This window comes from Oncorhynchus clarkii, chromosome 10 (genome assembly GCF_045791955.1).
Source record: "Oncorhynchus clarkii lewisi isolate Uvic-CL-2024 chromosome 10, UVic_Ocla_1.0, whole genome shotgun sequence".
NCBI classification, from domain to species: Eukaryota; Metazoa; Chordata; class Actinopteri; order Salmoniformes; family Salmonidae; genus Oncorhynchus; species Oncorhynchus clarkii.
Window position 1 is genome coordinate 64,615,034 of NC_092156.1, and position 17,432 is coordinate 64,632,465.

General features: G+C 42.0%; 3 protein-coding genes across 5 annotated transcripts in view; 2 read left to right on the plus strand and 1 right to left on the minus strand.

Annotated features, from left to right (window-relative positions):
• LOC139419001 (scrapie-responsive protein 1-like) overlaps window positions 1–6,552 on the plus strand; it is a 31,138-nt gene extending 24,586 nt beyond the window's left edge. For both annotated transcript variants that reach the window (XM_071168808.1, XM_071168807.1), the window contains 2 exons: window positions 4,518–4,775; window positions 5,449–6,552. In XM_071168808.1, coding sequence (XP_071024909.1) covers window positions 4,518–4,775; window positions 5,449–5,503 — 313 coding nt within the window. In that variant the 3' untranslated portion in view covers window positions 5,504–6,552. The remainder of the gene's footprint in view (window positions 1–4,517; window positions 4,776–5,448) is intronic.
• A 3,853-nt stretch (window positions 6,553–10,405) lies between these two features.
• On the plus strand, window positions 10,406–12,664 carry LOC139418999 (high mobility group protein B2-like). Its single transcript, XM_071168805.1, has 5 exons — window positions 10,406–10,495; window positions 11,270–11,431; window positions 11,607–11,758; window positions 11,852–12,026; window positions 12,143–12,664. Exons 2-5 carry the CDS (start codon window positions 11,282–11,284, stop codon window positions 12,311–12,313), a joined length of 648 nt encoding a protein of 215 aa, XP_071024906.1. The 5' UTR covers window positions 10,406–10,495; window positions 11,270–11,281; the 3' UTR covers window positions 12,314–12,664.
• A 1,337-nt stretch (window positions 12,665–14,001) lies between these two features.
• Window positions 14,002–17,432, minus strand: part of LOC139419002 (N-acetylgalactosaminyltransferase 7-like) — a 30,744-nt gene continuing 27,313 nt past the window's right edge. For both annotated transcript variants that reach the window (XM_071168809.1, XM_071168810.1), the window contains exons 10-12: window positions 16,087–16,185; window positions 15,869–15,997; window positions 14,002–15,618 (exon numbers count right to left, since the gene is read on the minus strand). In XM_071168809.1, the coding sequence (XP_071024910.1) occupies window positions 15,481–15,618; window positions 15,869–15,997; window positions 16,087–16,185 (366 nt within the window). In that variant the 3' untranslated portion in view covers window positions 14,002–15,480. The remainder of the gene's footprint in view (window positions 15,619–15,868; window positions 15,998–16,086; window positions 16,186–17,432) is intronic.

Sequence of the window (17,432 nt, forward strand, 5' to 3'; positions counted from 1 at the left end):
TAGCACCCACGTCTGTAGCCATAAAGTGCTTTAAAAGGCTGGTCATGGTTCACATCAACACCATTATCCTAGAAACCCTAGACCCACACTAATTTGCATACCGCCCCAACAGATCCACAGATGATGCAATCTCTATCGCACTCCACACTGCCCTTTCCCACCTGGACAAAAGGAACACCCATGTGAGAATGCTATTCATTGACTACAGCTCAGCGTTCAACAACATAGTGCCCTCAAAGATCATCAATAAGCTAAGGACCCTGGGACTAAACATCTCCTTCTACAACTGGATCCTGAACTTCCTGATGGGCCGCCCCCAGGTGGTAAGGGTAAGTAACAACACATCCGCCACATTGATCCTCAACACAGGGGCCCCTCAGGGGTGCGTGCTCAGTCTTCGTCTGTACTCCCTTTTCACTCATGACTGCATGACCAGGCACGACTCCAGCACCATCATTAAGTTTGCCGATGACAGAACAGTGGTAGGCCTAATCACCGACAACGACGAGACAGCCTATAGGGAGGAGGTCAGAGACGTGGCCGTGTGGTGCCAGGACAACAACCTCTCCCTCAACGTGATCAAGACAAAGGAGATGATTGTGGACTACAGGAAAAAGAGGAGTGAGCACACCCCCTATTCTCATTGACAGGGCTGCAGTGGAGCAGGTTGAGAGCTTCAAGTTCCTTGGTGTCCACATCACCAACATACTAACATGGTCCAAGCACACAGTCATGAAGAGGGCACGACAAAACCTATTCCCCCTCAGGAGACTGAAAAGATTTGGCATGGGTCCTCAGATCCTCAAAAGGTTCTACAGCTGCACCATCGAGAGCATCCTAACTGGTTGCATCACTGCCTGGTATGGCAACTGCTCGGCCTCTGACCGCAAGGCATGACAGAGGGTAGTGCGAACGGCCCAGTACATCACTGGGGCCAAGCTTCCTGCCATCCAGAAACTCTATACCAGGCGGTGTCAGAGGTAGGCCCTAAAAATGGTCAAAGACTCCAGCCACCGTAGTCATAGACTGTTCTCCCTGCTACTGCATGGCAAGTGGTACCGGAGTGCCAAGTCTAGGTCCAAGAGGCTTCTAAACAGCTTCCACCCCCAAGCCATAAGACTCCTGAACATCTAATCAAATGGCTTCCCAGACTATTTGCATTGCACCCCCCCCCCCCCCCCCCTTTACATCGCTTCTACTCTCTGTTGTTATCATCTATGCATAGTCACTTTAATAACTCTACATACACGTACAGTTGAAGTCAGAAGTTTGCATACACCTTAGATATACATTAAACTCAGTTTTTCACAATTCCTGACATTTAATCCTAGTAAAGATTCCTGTCTTAGATCAGTTAGGATCACCACTTTATTTTAAGAATGTGAAATGTCAGAATAATAGTAGAGAGAATTGTTTATTTCAGCTTGTATTTCTTTAATCACATTCCCAGTGGGTCAGAAGTTTACGTACACTCAATTAGTATTTGGTAGCATTGCCTTTAAATTGTTTAACTTGGGTCAAACATTTTGGGTAGCCTTCCACAAGCTTCCCACAATAAGTTGGGTGAATTTTGGTTCATTCCTCCTGACAGAGTTGGTGTAACCGAGTCAGGTTTGTAGACCTCCTTGCTTGCACACTGGCTTTTTTATGGCGGTTTTGGAAGTGTCTTTTTCCTTGCTGAGTGGCCTTTCAGGTTATGTCAATATAGGACTCATTTTTACTGTGGATATAGATACTTTTGTACCTGTTTCCTCCAGCATCTTCACAAGGTCCTGCGTTGTACGTGGTACGTTCATGCGTTTGGAAATTGTTCTGTCATCTGTATTATTTTTTAACTGCATTGTTGGTTATGGTCTCATAAGTAAGCATTTCACTGTAAGGTCTACACCTATTGTATTGGGGCGCAAAATTGTATTTCATTTGATTCGGTCATGTTATGGGTGTGCTTGTAATAGTTAAGAATTGGGAGGGGGGGTTCAGGATAAAAAGAAACGGAATGGAGCTAAGCACAGGAAAAATCCTAGAGGAAAACCTTGTTCTGTCTGCTTTTCACCAGACACCGGGAGCTGAATTCACCTTTCAGCAGGAGAATAACCTAAAACACAAGGCCAAATCTATAGTGGAGTTGCTCACAAAGAAGACAGAGTCTCAACTTACTGTTGAGGGTTAGAATTGTACAATTGGTGAATTTTCTAAATTTGGTTGTGCATCAGCAGTTTTCCTCTTCGTATATGTCACTCACTGACAGTCACTCACTGACAGTCACTCAAGCAGTCAAATCAAATCAAATGTATTTGTCACATACACATGGTTAGCAGATGTTAATGCGAGTGTAGCGAAATGCTTGTGCTTCTAGTTCCGACAATGCAGTAATAACCAACGAGTAATCTAACCTAACAATTCAGTCACTCAATTAGTCCATATCAGTTAACATTTTGAAGATTGGTAAATTAGTCAAATTAGTCTAGCTAAGTATTTTAACTTTTAGTAATCATGGCTGAATTACGTGCCCAGGGACCCTGACCTCCAGGGGGCCCCCATTGATTTTATTAATCACGCTCACTCAGATATCATATCTCTTAATAAATGTAATCTAAAATGTAATCTACGTAATCACCAAAACAAATTATTTATCATGAGGGCCATAAGTAATGCTGCCTACTCCAAGAAAGGTTGAAATCTCACCTTTCTGATAAAAATAGTTATAAATTGCTGAGGTGTAGTCACTTTTGAGGACACAAGCTCAAGTGCACAAGTAAAAATATGATTCTTATTTTGTATGTATTTCCTATTCAACAAAACTGTATGAATAACGCTTGAAATATACTATAATGAAATTATAAAAATAATAACTATAAGATTTCACCTTCCTTATAACTGTAAAATACATATTTGTATGTCTAGTATTAGATAAAATATGCAGGTCTCTCTTGATCAAAACGTCTGCCCCCACCGCTGTGAAGCGGCCTCTAGCTTGGCTTCCTGAACTCGCCTTTCATCTTACTATTGTCTGTCTAGGACAAACAAAATGTGTTTTTTGTTTAAAAACGATGAATCTTTTTATATTACTGTAATAAAGTTGGTTATAAATCGATCTCTGAATGTGCTCGAGCGACAAAACCACTATATCCTGTTGCGCTACGATGTCAGGATTTTAAGGCATGTGCTTTGTCAGCGGCTGTGATGTATGGTTTAGTCAGGAGTTGATGGACAGTCGGAAGAGCGAATTAAATGGTAGGAGGGACGTCCCAGCTTCAAGTGGTGTCAGATTTCACATCATAAACGAAGATTATGGATATACATGTCTCGCTGTCTTGACAATGTTGTCAACGAAGCGGTACGGTGTGCTGTCTAGATCCCGCCTATTATTTATTTGGATTGGTGGATACATCTAATTATTGTAATCTCTTTTGAAAATTCGACGTCAACTGCCTGTATTCAATGGAGATAGACGCTACACTACTGGCCTCATGTAATGAATATGCATAGCCATCTCGAGACAACACCCATATAAAGTGTTTTTTCTCAAAATTGCCGGGATGTCACGTGCCCTGCTTATATCAATACACTCGTAACAATTTAACCATTCGGAAACTATTATTGGATGAAATAAACCTACCGTAGCAAATTTTTGGTTTACCAAATTCAACACTCTCTCATTGACTACCATACAAAAACTCTTTGCTTGGTGGGCGAAACAACGAAAAAACGCCACCTACTGAAAGGAGACATCTTTCCGCCGAGTTGGGCATCTCTATTCCTCTTCCTCTCTGTCCTAAATCACACAGGCGGAAGAGATACACTAATGAGTCGTTATGAACCCGCGTTACCGCTCGATGCAAGCCATTTTGATCTACGGTGTCCACAGGTCGATTTTATAAGCGAACGTATCGTTCGGAACCGGTACCAGAACCACGCAGGTCCTCTATGCGTGGGACTTTACATCTTTAACATGGCATAAGTCATGGCAAAATGTATCCAATTGCAGGAAATTAGCTTTTAAGCTGCACAGCCCATAACAAAATGTGTAGAATTGCAGGACATTGCAATAAAAAGTTATGTAAAGCAAACATATTTGTTTGCGTTTTGTAAATAAATAAATATTCTAACAGATCCCTCTGTACATATTGAAGTTTTTCATCTCGGTGCTGAGTTAATGTGTAGTGGCAAATTGTAGATCTAATAGGCTACGTGTTTTGTTGATCAACTGAGGTAAATGAAGCTACAGCAACCAATGTGATAATGGCTGGGTACATATTTGTCTGTATTTGCTATCCTCCAAATAGCATTTTAGATTTGTTTTATTTGATAGAAATGCAATATAAACTTTCAAAAAATGTCCCTCCACCCCCTCTGGACCTTACTAAAACTCAGACCCTGCTTATGGCCCCAACGGGAATACATTTTTTTGTGGGTTGGATTTGTAGTTAATGTTAAAATGTATTTATATATTAATGACTGGGGTGACTTTGGAGACATTCTAACCAATTATATACATTATGTCGTCCTATTTACAGCTTGATCAAAATGAAGGCACTACTCATTGCTGCAATTCTCTTGGTTGGACTGTTGGCAATGGGCAGCGAGGCCATTCCATCAAACCGCTGGTCCTGCTACAAGAAAGTCTTGAAGGACAGGGACTGTCGCAATGTTGGCATCTCCAACGGAGTTGCGACCATGCGACCCATCGATTCCCTGCAGAACCATTTCTGGGAGGGGAACAAATGCGACATGGTGTGCTACTGTAACTTCAGTGAGCTCCTCTGCTGCCCAAGGTACAGCAATTCCATTATCCGCCAGTAGGCGGCGCCCATGTTCAGCACACATATTCAGTCTATGTTAATACAGTTCTGGAACAGTGGATGGCTCTGTGGTGCTGTTATGTGCACTGGAGGCCGAATGGAGGCCGGCGGGCAATTATAGTTGGGAACGAATTGGATCCAGTCACAGGCTGCCCAGTGAACACTGCCTACATTGTGATTATCATAAGCCACCTATTAATACAGGCAGGCACGTGTGCTGCCTTGCAGTGAGCTGTGATGTGGAGTTGACTTTTGTTTCACTGGTCAGTTAAAAGGTCATTTGTGCTGTTTTTACATCATGGCCTTTGCTCGTGTAATGCAAATACGCTATGGCTAGGCCTATGCATTTTGGCTGTTTTTAGTCAGCTGTTGACTACAGAGAAGTGTTTTTCCTTTAAAGAGGCACTATATGCCTGGAAATCAAACAGATACACGGAGCTTGTCAGTTTGCAATCACAGTTGATCAGGTTATCACTTGAAAAAAATGCCATTCTTGACTAGATGCTTCCTTCATTAACTAGGCCATTCTCTCCTGAATCACATGGTCCATCCACTAGAAAGTCATAGACAGTTTACCATAGTCTTGGATTCCAGGCTAATAGGGCAAACTACTAAACACATGTTTTTATTTTTCATGTTGTTCCAGGGATGTCTTCTTTGGACCCAAAATCTCCTTTATAATTCCATGCAAAACCATCTGAGCCATCAGTCGTTTGAATGGACAGTGACCACGGACGGTGCAATCTTCTGAATTAAAACAAGAGTAAAGAGTAAATGGGGCCAAGGGGGATGGGCCCATCCATTCCGGACTACAGAATGACATGCATTTCATTCTTCACTTGGAGACAGCTACAACAACGACAAGTTCAGAAAGGCTGGAGCTAAAATAAAAGCACAAGCTTTGAAGCTGAAAAAAAAGAGGCCCATCTTTCACAATACTTGGGCCTACAAATAAAATGCATTATTTTCAGTCTCAAATACAGCACATTTAGTATCTGTGAAAACAATTCAATAAATGCAACCAGTGTCCCTCCTTTGCCATGCTACAGTTCAACACTTGTATATCTGACTTGGCAGACCCTTCATTTGGCATTCGCAATGATGTGACACTCCCCATTATCTACACCCAAACGTAAACAGATAGTTGTAGTACAGTAATACCACGAGTGTGCCTTTATATTGAGTTGTTGCACATCCAAAAATATTATTCAATAGTTAATAGTATGCCATTTGTGAGAGACATTCCATTTTATATTCAAGGCTATTAAATGCCATAAATGTCAGCAGGATCATAAAATGTGATGTTGTGATGAGCCTATGAAGCATGATTTTACATGGCTGAAACAAGTAGGCTGTTCAACTGTATTGTACATTTCTTTGCAAAAGGATTATAGTACTGTGTGTGTTACTAGGCCTAACTAACTGTAAGTCCTTCTGGATCAGAGTGTCTGCTAAATGACTCAAATGTGAATAACATAGCACTTACAGATCACCTAGACTGGTGGAGCTGTTTAAACAAGTTGTTCTACTGCTCCATGACATCTCCCTGTACTTATCCAATGATTTTGTGTCAATTACAACACTGTATGTGAGAATATTCATAAACAGATCGGTTTGAGTGTTATTTTGCCTGCAGGACTTACTTGTTGTATTATGAAACCACCGTAGGTTTCCTCATGTTTCCTTTGTGAGCTTGTTATGTTTCAGTTTGTTGTTGATAAACTTGCTTTTGTCAGTCAGTTGCAAAACATCACTGATTCATATTGTTGTAATTAGAAGAGATTGTTCTACTGCTCTATGTAAACAAACTGAATTAAGGCTCTTGAGTGGATAAGATTTATTCACGGATTCACTGTTATTCTCAGTCACTGATAATAGATTCCAGTAACTGTAGAATAGGCCCACAGTGAAGGATGTCAAATCGCACAAATGCATCTCACCATTATATATATATTAATGTAGATATTTTTTTACCTTTATTTAACTCGGCAAGTCAATATAGAACAAATTCTTATTTACAATGACGGTCTACACCGGCCAAACCCGGATGACTCTGGTCCTGTTGTTCGCCGCCCTATGGAACTCCCAATTGGAACCAGGGTGTCTGTAGTGACGCCTCAAGCATTGAGATGTAGTGCCTTAGACCGCTGCGCCACTCGGGAGCCCAAAGTACTTCACTACTTCAGTCCTCAGTTCAAAGTCAACACACATAAACCACCCATAAACTGCTATCCTGTTTTTTCCCTATGTCTAAAATCATATACAAGTTGAGACAAATCAATCCACTGTTTGCAATGTAACTCGTGCGAAAAACTCAGCACTGAAGATGGTAATTGGAGAGGAATCGAGCCTGCACTCTCCTGCCACCTTTAATACCTATGTTTGACACCCTGTGGATAAAGTCATCTGCTTCCCACAATGAGGATCCAGTGTGAATAGGTCCTCGGGTCCTGTGAGTATGTGAAAGGGTGTTTTGTCAGTTGGGCTCATTGGTAAACAACTGGGGGGCTTACAGTTTTATGCTAATGCTGATGGTCTTGTCAGCTCCTTTTGCTTGTGAGGCTATGTGTTTTTACTATGGGGCTGGGTGAGAACGGCTGTGTTGGTGAGGCTAGAAAGGAAAACTTGAGCATCTACTTTACATCTTTTGTCTTGTGGCCTTATCTTTCATTTGATATCTAACCATTTGGTATGCTATTTGTCCACATTTACTATAGGTTAGCCACAAATTCACCTCTGTCAATTTTTTTTTACAGTGCTTAATTGTGACTTTCCAATTTGCCCAGCTACTGGTGTAGGCCTCTGGGGTGGCAGGTAGCCTATCGGTTAAGAGTGTTAGGCCAGTAATCGAAAGGTCACTGGTTTGAATCCCTGTGCCGACTAGATAAAAAAATCTGTCTGTGCCCTTGAGCAAGGCACTTAACCCTAATTGCTCCAAGGTTGCCATCAATAATGGCTTATCCTTGGCTGTGACCCCACGATCCAAGGGTGACTCGGGGGGAATGGGATATGCAAAAAGCAAATTTGTACATGTGTGAAATAGGACCAACCTAATTATAATTAACATGAGTCACTTGTTGGCAAGCGTAAACAAGGGCCTACTATGTCATAAGCATACTACTATTTTGGTGCTATGGAATGAGAATAAAAAACTTTACTGTACTGGGAGATCCTTGGACCTTCTAGGAATCTTCCTCTCCAAGTGCAGCTGCTATGGCGGCATTCAACATAGTGGCAACATGGACGCTCAGCCTCATTGACACTTGAGCAGCTGAGGCCTGCAGGAGAAAAGGCAATAAATCTTGACATACAACCCCAACAACTCTGTTTACTTTTTCTCCTCCTGACACACTTAAACCGGTTTGAGCTGAACTGCTCCAGTTCTGCTGAGGCCCTGGCTGTGAGAAAGCAAAACAGAACAGGAGGAATGAAGCAGAGTTGTGGCTTGATGGAGTACAGCTATGACCGGAAGTTACTTTTCAAAAGCATAACTGGTTAGCAGAGCATTATAGCTAACTCCAACCCTTTTTCTAACCTGTCCTGAATCCCCTAAACTGCTATCTTAATTCTCCTGACCTACTGAATAAATTATCCTAACCCGCTACGAAAAAAGTCACTTCAGGTTGTAATTGTGTAGGCTACCACCTAGTTTCTAAGAGTGTAGAGCAAGGAGAAGTTCTCCATAAATGATTTAGACATTGGACTACTACTTTAATGTAGTAAATCTAGAAAGCTGACCACAACAATTGACCACCAAGCTCGAGCTCGCCACACACCTGGACTAATTAGTTATAAAATGGGTACATTTATTGCTGATGCATCAAAATAGCTCAAGTATGTTGCCTAATAGGTCTATCTGAAATTGCAGCTAAGGACATGGTAACAGTAGCTAGCAAACACACATTGATTATGTGATAATGTACATCAGTTTGTGAGAATAGACATACTTGTGTAGTATTGATTGCTGCACTGATTGATTAGGGGAAAATTATCATGCTGGCTGCAACCTGGTCTCAGAGCATTACGTATTATTTTGTACCCTCTATTTGGTATGAATTGTTATTTTGGTATGGTATGTATTAATTTGTGGATGTCCATCACCCATTTTGTATGATTTGTTACACGTTACAATTCATATTATATTTAACAAATGCAAACGTACAATATGTTACGAATTTGTGAAATTAATATGTGAAACATACAATATGTTATGAATTAGTAAAGCATATGATATGCTATGCATTCTAGCTAGGTGGCAAGGTGGCTAATGTTAGCTAGTTGGCTGACGTTAGCTAAGCTAGGGGTTAGGGTTTCGTTTAGGAGTTAGGTTAAAGTTAGGGTTAGCTAAAAGGGTTTTAAGGTTAAGTTTGGGGGAAGGGTTAGCTAACATGCTAAGTAGTTGCAAAGTAGCTAAAAAGTAGTACATGGTTGAAAAGTTGCTAATTAGCGAAAATGCTGAAGTTATCCATGATGAGATTCAAACTCACAACCTTTTGTGAGTTGCTAGACTTAGGCATTATACCCTACCCATTTTTGCCATAAGCAAAAATGTGCTTATGTAAGCATATCAAAAGAAACATCATACCAATTTGAGTAATCCGGATTTACATATACTATGTTACGTCTAGTCTATGAGACCAGGCTGCAACAATAGGCTAGGCTAGGCTATAGGCTTAACTAGGCTATATAAAGCTACTACTCGGCCAATATTGCAATGATATCCTGATTTAAGACTGTTGGAAAACAAAAGCTTCAGTCGCGTGGCGTGGCTTTACATCGCTACAGTGTCTGCGGCTCGGTAGTACAACACAAAGCGTGGGAGCACACTGGGGTCGCATCTGCACGCAGCTGACAGCTGTTCCCCTGCTAGCCTTTGTGCTCTTGTTCTACGGTTATGGTGGAGCTTGCTTTTACATTTCTGACTGGCTAGATGGACACTTGCACATGGAAACATTTGAGCATTTATAAGAGCTCAGGCAAAACGTATGGCTGTGTGGGGTCTTTCTGTAGTAACGTTGTAACACTGTCTGAAATATTGAAAACGTTTTACACCTTTACATGAATACATAGATTTAAATATGCAACGCAAATAACATGGATCTCAAATTTCTGCGCATGTTGTTGCTCAAATAAGATTGGCTTAATTTTGTGTTTTTATTTTCACCAATAACTGTTTCTATCTAATTTCTATTGTTTCCTAAATTATCTGACAGGCTAGCAGTGGCAACGGGTCCTGTTAATATGATCCTTGGGTCGTCACTACCAGGCCCATTGCAGTTAACATTTTAAATAGTTACGGTAGGTTAATAGGTAAGGTTTAAGGTTAAGGTAGGGACGTCCCAATGATCTTGGTGGGAACGGGCATTCAACACATAACCAACCCCCTTCAAAGCGTTTAGGGTTTTGGCGCCGTCTATTTTAAATCCCCACTCCGGCCAATCACATGAGTTTGCCATTGAGCCGCCACAGACAACCATGATAGTCTCAAAATATAGACCTTCAGCCAATCCAAACACCGTTCATGCCCTGGGTCCCAGATTCAAATTGAATGCGTAATTTCAGCCAACCGTATATGACAAGCGGGAGGAGCTCTAAAAACATTTAATCAAGTTTGTGCGAACTGTCTCCCACTCACAAAACAGTGGGAAGGACTTTACATTGGCACTCATTGTATTTGTGTGGCTGGATAATAGGTGAGTAAGGTAACTTCTACGCCTATCAAATCTTTCGTGATTTTCTACATGTAAAGTTTGTTTTTGGAATGCTTTTGAACTTAAGAAAAAACCTCTGAAATGCTTACTGAAGAATATATGTTGTAAACTTATTTTACTCAACTAAGCCAGCGAAGTTGTGAAGCGCGCGCTGTGATGCAGTTGCTATTTAGCTGGCTAACTTGATGCCGTAACACATTTTTAAATAATGTATTGTTCTGGTCGTAGCCAAGAATGTTCAGTATGATAAGGAACACTTTAAAAATGTTTTCCGCCCAGAAAATACTTCTTTCAGACATAACATGCTAACATCGTGCTAGGTAGTTGGCGATGTTGCACGATGCATTCCATACTTGCTGCCATTGCGCTAGCCTAGCTAGCGTCGTTCCTAGACCAACTTTGATCAGCCTTGCAGAAATGGTTTAGGTAACCTTTCGGTGTTTATTTATGACTAACGGGTATCATTCTGATGACTAATTTATCAACGAATAAATGATTTGATCCTACTTATTGCATTTTTTGGGAGACTTGGTTTAGGCGGGAAACAAAATGGAGGGACGCTTATTGTCCTAGCCTTGTAGCCACAATGAAGCAGGAACTCAATCGGATTAGCGCGGTTTCGCGTCCTTGGATTGTCCGTGGAGTGGTTTGTGGCTCGTTTACTCGGTGGTACCATCCGAATACATACCTTTAACGTTATTTATATATTGAGATTTTATTCAATTTTTGCTTAATATTTTTTTCCCCCCTTTTCAGAATATAGCAGCCATGCCGGGTAAAGATCCTAATAAGCCGAAGGGAAAGACTTCTTCCTATGCGTTCTTTGTTGCGACGTGCCGGGAAGAACACAAGAAAAAACACCCAGGAACTTCAGTGAACTTTTCCGAGTTCTCAAAGAAATGTTCAGAGAGGTGGAGGGTAAGTTCTGACTGAGCGGCCGCCATGTAAAAGTTGTTTTTTCCGGGGGGCAAGGGGCGGGGCAAAGCGTGCTGACGAAACAGTTAGCAAATCAATGTATCAAATGGTGGGGATTTGTCCGCAACATGGATGCTTCAATGAGTGGTGTGACTAATGAAGTTTTTCCCTTTTCCAGACCATGTCTGCAAAAGAGAAGGTGAAGTTTGAGGACATGGCCAAGGGTGACAAAGTCCGTTATGACAAGGACATGAAGGGTTATGTGCCCCCCAAGGGATCTAAGGCAGCAGGAAAGAGAAAGAAGGACCCCAATGCCCCCAAGAGGCCACCGTAAGTACTCCACTTATACAACTGTATCGATTTCTGTAGAGTAATGTTCCGATTTTGGAACTAAATGTGTTCTCAACATTCTATCCCCGATAGTTCTGCATTTTTCGTGTTCTGTGCTGAACACCGTGGAAGAATCAAGGCTGATAACCCAGGCATGGGCATTGGAGACATTGCCAAGCAGCTGGGTTTGCTGTGGGGCAAGCAGACTCCCAAAGACAAGCAGCCACACGAAGCAAAGGCCGCCAAGCTGAAGGAGAAGTATGAGAAGGTAAGGTCCACTCCAGAACCCCTTCAACTGTCACTTATCATTACTGACTAGAACCGTTGTAGGAGACCGGTCACGAAAATAAAGTCAATTTTTGTTAACTGAATTGTTTGTTGTAGGATGTTGCTGCCTACAAGGCTAAGGGAGGCGCAGGTGCAACTGCTAAGAGTGGCCCCGGCAGGCCAGCTGTTGGCAAGAAGGCAGCGCCCATGGATGATGATGACGACGACGATGATGACGAAGAGGAGGATGATGATGAGGAAGAGGATGATGACGAGGATGACGACTAAACTGCCTGGAAACTTGAGCTGGAGTATTTGCAAAACAATGTGAACCTTAAAATGTAACATTTATAGCATTTTGGATTTTTCAGAACATGTACAGTAATGTGCAATGGCTGCAATAATGCATACAGGGGTCATATTGTGCTGTCTTGTAAATGAACAGCTCTTATTCTCAAAGCACTGCTTGTTTTGTCTTTGGATGGTGGCATGTTCTTTTCCGCCCTATATTGATATCGTTTCCACTGCCGTTTTTAAGAAATGCAAGAAAATGTGTAGACGTTTGTGACCCATTTTTAATGTGGAGTTTCAGTGTAGAATGATTTCTTTTTATAATAAAAATTTGTTTTGTATATTGAATAACTTCCTTGCCTTGTTGACAAGTTTAGATTAGGGGTGTGATTAGACAACTAGTCCAATTCAGAAACCCCACTAACTGGTCTTTTTAGATCTGATAATTTAAAAGCCCACGTGGTAGAAAATATCTGAATTGGCTGTGTAAAAGTAGCCAAATGTACTCTGTTGGTTAGCTACTAGTTTCAAGGTAGTGACCTATTAAATTGCACTAAAACTTCAATGGTATAGCTTAATACTCAGGCAATTCATGAAGTATACTGAACAAAATAAATGCAACATGTTGGGTTTCATGAGCTGAAATAAAAGCTAATTTTGTATTTCTCTACCACCCAGTGAAGGAGCATTTCTCCTTTGCCAAGAATCCATCCACCTGTCATGTGGCATATTAAGCCAATTAAACTACATTAAAGGCTGCTCAAATGTGCAGTTGGGCATTCCTGTCAGCATACCAAGTCTAGCAACCCCTCGTGGGAAAGGGGTTTGCTGAGTTATGGGCAGGCATAAGCTACAGCCAATGAACTGCATTTATCAATGGTAATTTGAATGCACATTATCGTGCCATATTTGAACATGCAAGGATCTGTACACAGTTCCAGTTCTTCCATGGCCTGCGTACTCCCATCAAATACTAACTGGTTTTCTGATCCATGCCCTTAAGGTATACTGACCAACCGATGCATATCTGTACTCCCAGTCGTGAAATGCATTTATTTCAACTGATTGATTTCCTTATGAACTGTAAAATCGTAGAAATGGAGTTTTACCTGTATTTAGCTAGGTAGGTCAGTTAAGAACAAATTCTTATTTTCAATGATGGCCTAGGAACAGTGTGTTAACTGCCTTGTTCAGGGGCAGAACGACAGATTTTTACCATGTCAGCTCGGGGATTCGATCTTGCAACCTTTCGGTTACCTGCCCCCCGATCAGACTAGCTCGCTGTAAGGTTGACTTTCACCTTTGGTTGTAGACCTTGTGGTTACCAGCTAACAAGTCAATAGGGCACAGATGGTCTGAGGGAAATGCATGTCTCAAATCTACTGCAGTTGGAGTGGTTGACATGGCCAGACAGGGTTGAGGCATTTTCTTTTGGATAGATAAACACGGTCTCATTTGTATGTTATCTGGGGGAGGGGTGAGGACCCCAAAATCTGGGGGATTTAGCTATAGACATTGGATTTCGTGTAATCAGACCTGAACACAAGGTTGAAGGTTCAAAAGAGACATGAATACCTTAGGCCTATCGCTGCAATTGAGCGCAATAAAAAAGGCCCCTATTATGCAACTTGGAGAAATACACATTTCTCTATAAAATTGTAATTTCAAAGGAAAAGGGGCAAAAGTCATTGGTAAAAAGGTTCAATTTATTGCCATGAGTACAGTTCGAGCCAATATTTTTTTATAAGTTAGTATATGTACACCTTCATCCAAGGCTCACTGCATAGCGCTGTTTTAGAAATAAACCTATTTACATTATAAAAAATGCATACATATCACATACCCCAAAGAAAACACATTTTCATAATTTTGCTTTGAACAAATTGGTTGCTTTGCAGTCATCATTCAACATTTACATAGCAAGCTGGAAATATATATAAAAAAACAATAAAAACACAAACCCTTTCTTTATATAGCCATTTGAAATTCACCAGTTAGAGCCAACATGTTAAATACAAGCTTTTGGAATTTCACTGTGCCTAAGACCAACATCATTGAAGTAGTAAGTCCTTTCAAAACATCCAGTGTTCATTCTTAACCATGATTCATGAGTGGACTTATCCATCTAGCCTGGTCCCAGATCTGTTTGTGCTTTCTTGCCAATTAAACACCTATGGGTCATTGTACAAACAGATCTGAGACCAGGTTATAATCCATTGCAGTTTTCAAAAACATAGTATTCTTAAAACCCTAGCTAGTGGGCAGTTTATTACACGACTACTAGAAGTGGTTTTGAATTGTTGAATGTTCAATTCTGCACATTGATTAATGAATCCTCCACCAATGTTTTTTTAAAGTTAGAAAAATTCTCAGACCCCTGAGTAATAGCCCAAAGACCCCAATAAGATGTAAAGATCGAGAGAAGAGAGCAAGAACGTGTAAACATCTACAACTGAAAAAAGGCCCATTATCCAAGTGTGTGTACGGAGGAGTATCTTCCGTGGGACATGGTTGAGAGAGCACAGTATCCCCCATATAGTGCATTGGTTTTGACCAGGGCCGTCATTTCAGCTAAACCTACAAAATTTAAACTAAAAAGCTATTTGGAGACAGCGAAAACAAGCAAAATTGACTCATTATCACCTTAGTTGTAGCTTCATTCCCCACAGTCAATAAGGGACTTAACTTTCTACAAACATGTCATACAGCAAGTAGCTGCTAAGCACTAGCTCGGCACCAGGATTAAAAATGAGTTCCACGTGAAGTCAAAAGTGCAGTTTCATAGCCATCTACAGCAATCTTCCACCTCCACACTGTTTTAAGACAAAAGCTACCTCAGCTCAATGTGCTCTATCCCACCCGTCTTTCCCACCCGCTCGGAGGCCTGCCAGCTATTCCCTCTTAAACTGCATTTGCCATTTAAATGGGGATTGGAATGACTTTAGTAGCCCGTTTTAAAATAGTTGGTGTATGTTGACTGCCATACACAATTGACGCCCCTGCCCATAGGGCTCTGGAAGTAGTGCACTATATAGGGAAATAGTGTGCCATTTTGGACGTACACAACCTCTCAATGCAGCAGACAGTTGAAGTGCAGTGTTCGATGCCCTATCCTGTCGAGTGAGTTCCAGTTGGAGTAAAATACCCTCTGTGGGGCCGTAGCTTTAAACCGCTACAATATTGTTCATCTCCCACTTTTGTGTGCTTTTGCTGGTGTCACAGTCTGCGATGAAGACCTTGTGGAGGATGTCCGACCGGTCCAGGCACCTCCCCGTGGGGACGTGGGTGAACCTGTGGAGGTCCTGGGAGGGAAACGAAACAGTGAGTTCGCTTACACTACATATACCCTCACACATACATGCTAATAAGCTATGTTCAGCAGTACCATCTCAAGCTGTAGCGTGATAGGAAAAAAACTCATAATACTGTATTGGTAACAAGGGCGGATTCTCTTTCCAATTGTTTACCACATCTTATGAAGCAATCATATATTGAAACAATGGCACCAATCTAAAGAGGTTCTTATATATGAAGTTAGATGCAGCTGCATACCTTGAAGTATCTCCACTCTGTGTTCTCGTTCATGTTACAGTGTGTAACGATCACCGCCGACCCGTCTGGTCCTTTGGTCAAACACTGGTCATACTGCATGAGCTGGTTGGCTTCATTTATCCTGAAAAGCTACAAGAGGTGTTTTATCAGTAAATGAGGAATAATGTTTAGGAATAAATAAAGTCTCTAATCCCAAATGACACAAAGGGTTTTCGGACCTGGTTCCCACCCATTCTGTGACAGGGTCCAATCTCCACGTTGCCTCCGTTGGTGTGGCCCATACTGTCAATGCAGTAGCTGGTCTCATATCCACGGACCTAGAACAAAGCAATAATGTTCACTATACATTCCAAATGCACATACTTGTGTAACACCCCTTCAAATGAGTGGATTTTACTTTCAGCCACACCTGATGCTGACAGGTGTATAAAATCGTGCACACTGCCATGCAATCTCCATAGACAAACATTGGCAGTAGAATGGCCTTCCTGAAGAGCTCAGTGACTTTCAACATGGCATCGTCATAGGATGCCACCTTTCCAACAAGTCAGTTAGTCAAATGTCTGCCCTGCTAGAGCTTCTCTGGTCAATTGTAAGTGCTTTTATTTATATACATTTTTTGTTGTACTTTTAACCAGATTTTTCTCCCCAATTTCATGATAGCAAATTGGTAGTTACAGTCTTGTCCCATTGCTGCATCTCCCCTACGGGCTCGGGAGAGGTGAAGGTCGAGAGCCATGCGTCCTCCGAAACAAGACCCAGCCAAGCCGCACAGCTTCTTGACACACTGCTCGCTTAACCCGGAAGCCAGCCGCACCAATGTGTCAGAGGAAACACTTTCCAGCTGGCGATCAAAGCCAGCTTGCAGGTACCTGGCCCGCCACAAGGATTCTTTAGAGCGCGATGGGACAAGGAAATCCTTCCGGCCAAACCCTCCCCTAACCCGGACGACACTGGTCCAATTGTGCGCTGCCTCATGGGTCTCCCAGTCACGTCCGGGTGTGACAACTTGGGATCGAACCCGGGTCTGTAGTGACGCCTTAGGCAGCTGCGACACTCGAGAGGCCAACTGTAAGTGCTGTTATTGTGAAGTGGAAATGTCTAAGAGCAACAACGCCTCAGCAGCGAAGTGGTAGGCCAAACAAGCTCACAGAACGGAACCGGCGAGTTGCAACGCTATCGAGTTCCAAACTGCCTCTGGAAGTAACGTCAGCACAATAACTGTTCGTCGGGATCTTCATGAAATGGGTTTCCATTTCCACCATGCGCAATGCCAAGCGTCGGCTGGAGTGGTATAAAGCTCGCCGCCATTGGACTCTGGAGCAGAGGAAACACGTTTTCTGGAGCCATGAATCAGGCTTCACCATCTGGCAGTCCAACGGACAAATCTAGGTTTGGCAGATGCCAGGAGAACAATACCTGCCTAAATGCATAGTGCCAACTGTCAAGTTTGGTGGAGGAGGTATAATGGTCTGGGGCTGTTTTTCATGGTTTGGGCTAGGCCCATTAGTCCCAGTAAAGGGAAATCTTAACGCTACAGCATACAACATTCTAGATGGTTCTG